Below are 6,814 nucleotides of genomic sequence, written 5' to 3' on the forward strand. Positions count from 1 at the left end.
AAAAGGAGGCAGAGACATTACCCCCTCATAGACCATACGACTGTCCTATCGACCTGTTACCCGGTGCTACGCCTCCCCGTGGGCGTATTTACCCATTGTCCGCTGCTGAGACCCGGTCAATGTCCGAATATATTGAGGAGAATTTGGCCAGGGGATTCATCCAGAAATCTACCTCCCCGGCGGGAGCAGGCTTCTTTTTCGTAAAAAAGAAGGACGGCTCTCTCCGTCTCTGTATAGACTATAGAGGCCTTAACCAGATCACGGTGAAGAATAAGTACCCCCTTCCGCTCATTCCAGAATTATTTGATCGTCTGAGGGGGGCTAGAATCTTCACCAAACTGGACCTCCGTGGGGCGTACAACCTGGTCCGTATCCGTCAAGGGGATGAATGGAAGACTGCATTCAACACCCGGGACGGCCACTATGAATATCTGGTAATGCCCTTTGGTCTCTGTAACGCTCCTGCCGTCTTTCAAGAGTTGGTCAATGACATCTTCCGGGACCTTCTCTACTCCTGCGTAGTGGTGTACCTGGACGACATCTTGGTCTTCTCTCCGGATCTCCAGACTCACCGGAGAGACGTTCGTCAGGTCCTGCTCAGGCTCAGGCAGAATCACCTCTTCGCTAAATATGAGAAGTGCCTCTTTGAGCAGACCTCGCTTCCGTTTTTGGGCTACATTATTTCTCAGACCGGCCTACGAATGGATCCAGAGAAACTGTCTGCCATCGAGAAATGGCCCCGACCGGAGGGGTTGAAGGCCATTCAGCGGTTCCTGGGCTTCGCCAACTACTACCGCCTCTTCATACCGCACTTCTCTTCCCGGACTGCCCCAATTTCCGCGTTCACCCGTAAGGGCACTAATCCCAGAGAGTGGCCGCCCGAAGCAGAGGAGGCCTTTCTTTCCTTAAAACAGGCCTTCTCTTCCGCCCCGGTGCTGCATCGCCCAGATGGCAACAAGCAGTTCTTCCTGGAGGTTGACGCCTCCTTCTCTGGAGCCGGAGCGGTACTTACCCAAAAATCATCTTCCGGGAGAATGGTAACTTGTGGCTTCTTCTCCAAACTCTTCTCCTCTTCTGAGCGCAACTATTCCATTGGAGATCGAGAGTTATTGGCCATCAAGCTGGCATTGGAGGAGTGGCGTTACCTGCTCGAAGGGGCTCTTCACCCGGTAATAATTTACACTGACCACAAGAACTTGGCTTACCTCCAGCATGCCCAGAGACTTAACCCGCGCCAAGCTCGGTGGTCCTTGTTTTTTGCTCGCTTTGATTTTATTCTTCATTTTCGCCCGGCTGACAAAAACATCAAGGCGGACGCCTTATCCCGATCCTTTCTGGTGTCTGATCTCGAGGAGGAACCGAAACACATCATCGATCCCACCAGAGTAATGCAGGTGGCTCCCGTGAGTCTAAATCGTCTCCCTCCCGGTAAGACGTTCGTATCAGTACCTGATCGGGAGAAGATCCTACACTGGGGTCACTCGTCTAAACTAGCTGGCCACGCCGGTCATAAAAAGACCCTCCAGCTTATTACCCGGCACTACTGGTGGCCTACCCTGCACAAGGACGTAATAGACTTTGTTTCTGCCTGTGTGTCCTGCGCCCGCAACAAGGTTCCGAGACATCTGCCAGCCGGTCGCCTCCTTCCGCTCCCAGTACCTGCTTCCCCCTGGCAGCATATAGCAATGGACTTTATAACTGATCTCCCCGCCTCTGCCGGTTGTACGGTCATTTGGGTGGTCGCTGACCGCTTTTCCAAGATGACTCATTTCGTTCCCCTGCCAGGCCTCCCGTCTGCACCCGAGCTGGCTAAAGACTTTATCCGCCACATCTTCCGTCTTCATGGCCTGCCCCTCCACATAGTGTCGGATCGTGGGGTACAGTTCACCTCACGCTTCTGGAGAGCCACTTGTAAACTGCTAGACGTCACCCTGGACTTCTCCTCCGCTTACCACCCACAGTCTAATGGTCAAGTGGAGCGGATCAATCAGAACCTGACCAGTTACCTCCGGCACTTCGTTAATGCCCACCATTCAGACTGGGTGGATCTCCTGCCATGGGCCGAATTTTCTTACAACAATCACGAGAGCGAATCTTCCTCCATATCCCCGTTTTTTGTAGTCTTCGGTCAGCATCCTCGGATCCCATTTCCCGTCTCCACCTCGGTGGACAATCCGGCTGCGGAATCTCTTGTTAACAAATTTTCCTCCATATGGGAGAGTACCCGATCCGCACTCCTTCTGTCATCCGAGCGTATGAAAAGACATGCTGACAAAAAACGTCTGGATCCTCCTCAATTCCGTCCAGGGGATAAGGTCTGGCTCTCGTCCAAGTATGTCCGGCTCAAGATTCCTTCCTATAAGTTAGGGCCTCGGTTCATCGGTCCTCTGGAGGTCATCAGTCAGATCAACCCGGTGGCCTATAAATTGAAACTCCCGGCCAACTTGCGGATCCCTAACTCCTTCCATGTATCTCTCCTCAAACCTGTGGTACTTAACTCTTTTTCCAAGTCTACAGGTACGCCTCCTGCTCCGGTTTCCGCTGAAAACAAATTTGAGGTAGAGAACATTCTGGCCACCAAAAGGGTAAGAGGGAAGACCTTTTTTCTAGTAGATTGGAAGGGGTTTGGTCCTGAAGAGAGAACGTGGGAGCCCCGGGAGAACATCCATGCCCCTCTCATCCTAGCTAAATTTCTCTCTGGCCTAAAAAAGGGGGCGCCTAAAGGGGGGGGTACTGTAGCGCCGGCGTCCCTGCCCTCTGCTAGGCAGGGACGCTGTTCCCCTCACCCCTCTGCTCCGAGCCCGGCGTCCTCCTCCCGCTCTGCTGGCAGCGCGCGCTCCTTCCCGGCCACTGCGCTTAGTGCGCGCGCGCGCGCGCTCCCTCCCTCTTAAAGGGGCCGCGCGCGCCGTCCTAAGGAGTCCCCGGCCAATGGCCGGAGGACTTCACCATATATAAGGCACCTCCTCCAAAATGGAGGTACCCGAGCAATGTTGTTGCACTGTTCACTACTCTGCTTCAGCCCTCAGGTCCCGTTGCCAGTTACCTGCCAGACTCCTGCCAGTTTACTGTCTGATTCCTGCCTGATATTCTGCTTACCTGCCTGCTAGCCTGAGGTCCGACGGTCTGCCTACCGACTCCTGTCAGTCTGTCTAAGGACCAGCTTGCCCGCTCACCTGGGAGCACTCTTCTGCTACCTGCCTGCTAGCCTGAGGTCCGACGGTCTGCCCTCCAACTCCTGTCAGTCTGTCTATGGACCAGCTTGCCCGCTCACCTGGGAGCGCTCATCTGCTACCTGCCTGCTAGCCTACCTGGAGGCTCCGCCGTCACGTGCTGTGACCACCTGCCATTCCAGAGACTCCTGCCCGCTCACCTGGGAGCACACACCTGTTACCTGCCTGCTAGCCTACCTGGAGGCTCCGCCGTCACGTGCTGTGACCACCTGCCATTCCAGAGACTCTCGCTTGCTCACCTGGGAGCACACATCTTCCATCTGCCTGCTAGCCTACCTGGAGGCTCTGCCATCACAGGTCGTACCTACCCTTTACCCAGAGACTGCCCCGGTCACTTGCCGTGATCTCCTGCCCGTTCATCCAGAGACTGCCCCGGTCACTTGCCGTGACCTCCTGCCCGTTCATCCAGAGACTGCCCTGGTCACTTGCCGTGACCTCCAGCCCGTTCACTCAGAGACTGTCCCGGTCACCTGCTGTGACCGCCTGCCCGTCTTCCCTGGTCGCCACCCGCTCCCTTACAAGGACCGCCCCCTTGTATAGTAGCTCAGAGGTTCCACCTCCCAGACCCGTTACATCATGTTTGCTCATCCCTAATTACAACTGGTTGTTGTATACAGCCTTGATCTTAGTGAAACTTATCGATTGTACACAGTAGATACCAATACACATTCTATGTTAAAATGCAGGGACAGACATACCATTGGTGCAAGGGGCCCAAGAACTAAGGGGGCCCACTAGCACCTCCAAAATAGGTAGAATTGTGCATTATGATGAGCTATTGGACTGCAAAGGACCCATATATTATTCTTGCACAAGGGCCCTCTTCTGTCTGCATCCGTTCCTGTATGATCAGAAGTTCTGTGCCTTTAGGCTTTGGTGGTATAAAACTTGGCTTTCCTTACATATTTACAATGAATATGTTTTATTCTTATTTAAAATGTTGCAAAGATAAAGAATGAATGGGGTCCATAGAGCTGTAGAGTGGGAGGGGAAGAGGACACAGACAGGAGAGGGCCCCTCAACAAGAACAGTATATGGGTCCTTTGCAGTCCAATATGTCATCATAATGCACTCGTTTAAGCTGCTAACTTCTTTGGCGATGGTTGTGGGCCCCGTTGAGACTTGGGCCCCTGTTTGGCTGTACAAGTTGCCCCAATGATATGTCCGCCCATTCTGTAGAGACCACTGTCATTTAGGATGTACACTATACTGTGTTATCATTTGGGTATTGTATGGTATTATACCTGATCACTGTATATAACTGGCGGTATTATTTGGGCACTGTATGATACTTTATTTGCTCTCCCTATGGTTTATTTTGTAGGACTATTGTTGTTATTGTCCTGCTATATTGATGTGCAATTTTTACCTTTACAAGTAGCTTGAGCTTGCTCGCTTTTGTTGTTAAGGAGTGTACACTGACCTAAATAAAAACCTACTAATATTACTAATAAAGTTTTTTCCATACCGGCATTGTCCTTGTAGGCACTGTCTGCAATAGTAAACACTTTGAGAAATGATAAATTTCCCCTGCACATGGATGACCCAAAAGGTGCACCAAATTTATGAAGAGATGGGTGTCTTTTAATAAATGTGTCGCTCTTTACTCCTATGGGTTTCTAGACTGATGTATGGAACACCAATCTTGGTAACTTCCCTGGAGGTTAAAGTATCATACAACCAATTGTAATGGCTGTGTGATTTTGCAAGTAAAATATATGTCTCCCTTCAAAATAAAAAAAATGAGCAGCTATGGTTTTCATAACAACCATGAGAGGACCACTCTCTCTGGTCTTATCCTGATTACGATTTTAACACTAAGGTAAGGTTATGTTCCCACGATGAGTTTTGGTGAGTTTGTGATGCTGCATATTTTCGCTAAGCAAAAAACACAGCCTATTACAATTCCAGCAATGTGAATTTATATGAAATATGATTTATAGAAATCTCATGCCCACTGTGCTTTTTAACGCAGTGTAAACTGACCTGCTGTGCATTCTTGAAGCCTGCAACATGTCAATTTCTGTTGCAGTAAATATTCATTTTATTTGCGGATTTTCCCCATAGACTTAAATGAGACGAGGAAAACCCACAGGTAAAAAACTGTGTTTTTAGTGCATTTCCACTGCAAAACGCAATAATGCATGTAATCCAAACAAGAAAGACTGTATCAATAAAAGTCTATCAAAGGTAAGTAAGAAAGTTTCCAAAACAACGTAGTTTTATTTAAAGCATGACATACCAAAAAGAGACAAGCTGCAAAAAATGTGATAAAAACACGTTAAAAAAACTTACTAAAAAACACAATGAAATAACACAAGGAACCTAATAAATGCAGAAAATCTGCAAAATCAAAAAATGCACCAAATACTCATCTACTCATACTAAAGAAACAAGAATTGTATTACACTTTTCTCAATATTGCATGTGTTGGAAAGATCAAAGTAGAATTTATATCAAGTCATATTATTTTAAAATATGTATTCTTGTAGTAGTAGAGCCCCATAAAAAATTGCTAAATTAGAGAAACCCTTCACAATCAAATTCTTAACCTTGGATGGAGGGTCTTATTCCTTAAATCAAGAAAGCAAGATTTTGAATAGAAATATATAATGTATGGGAACAAACGCTGGAGGTAAAAAGTGTTTGGTTGACAGATAAAGAATGTGTTTTTACAAATATAATAAAGTTATAAAAAAAAGCATTCAACTAACAACAGCAGTGTGACAGTAAAATCAGAAGATGCTAACGACCACTGCAAGGAAAGAAAATAATTCTGTTATATAAAAGTTCTGTAAAACAAATGAAGCTTGAAAATTATTACTATTTCATTAAAAAAAAAAAAAAAACTCAATAAATCTTTAAGTTCCTGTTGTATTTAAAAATATGTCAACAATCCCATTTTCATATAATTTTGGACCAATTTTGACAGGACCTCTTTTAATAAATCTCAATGGGAAAAAAAATAAAACAAAACACACTTAGCAAACTATTTTAGATTTTGTTCTGTATTAGAAAACCGTAAAAATTACCCCTAATAAATGTCAATATCTGCATAGAAAACCCAGTCACGATATGTATTACATAAAACTATTACATGTAAACATATTACATAGCAGGATCAGTGTTTTTGTTATTGTTTTTTTTACAACAATGGTCTATAACAGATATGACAATTAATAATAGAGAACTTACCAGGGCCTATTACACCCAGCAGGAAAAAAAGGAGCCTGAGTTTCTCCATCTTCAGACAAGAGGCTGTATTGTGAGTGATTGTCTGTACGGTATCACAGCACTAGTGGAATGTCTGGCTTTACCTGCCCTGCTAATAACTAATCTCCTCCTCTGCCTTGAGAGCAAGTTGTCCTGAAGAATCAAACAGATGAGAAAAGCGGTCTCTAAGGGAGTACCCAAACACCATTACTGTGCTTGCTTAACTCCCCTGCTCCAAATACAGCATTCAGTAATTATCCACCTAAGAGCTCGCTCACATGAGCGTATAACTTAGACGAGTGCTACCAATGTTTTATCGGATAATACTTGTACCAATGTTATTCTATGGAGATCTGTGTTTTTTTTACAGA

At 46.6% G+C, this 6,814-nt stretch overlaps 1 protein-coding gene across 1 annotated transcript in view; it reads right to left on the reverse strand.

Moving 5' to 3' along the window:
* CDHR3 (cadherin related family member 3) overlaps positions 1-6,602 on the reverse strand; it is a 98,460-nt gene extending 91,858 nt beyond the window's left edge. Inside the window, exon 1 of the mRNA XM_073652227.1 lies at positions 6,426-6,602. Within this exon, the coding sequence (XP_073508328.1) occupies positions 6,426-6,474 (49 nt within the window). The 5' untranslated portion in view covers positions 6,475-6,602. The remainder of the gene's footprint in view (positions 1-6,425) is intronic.
* Positions 6,603-6,814: the final 212 nt, after the last annotated feature.

This window comes from Phyllobates terribilis, unplaced genomic scaffold (assembly GCF_046119375.1).
Source record: "Phyllobates terribilis strain yellow unplaced genomic scaffold, ASM4611937v1 Scaffold_11__3_contigs__length_659146591, whole genome shotgun sequence".
NCBI classification, from domain to species: Eukaryota; Metazoa; Chordata; class Amphibia; order Anura; family Dendrobatidae; genus Phyllobates; species Phyllobates terribilis.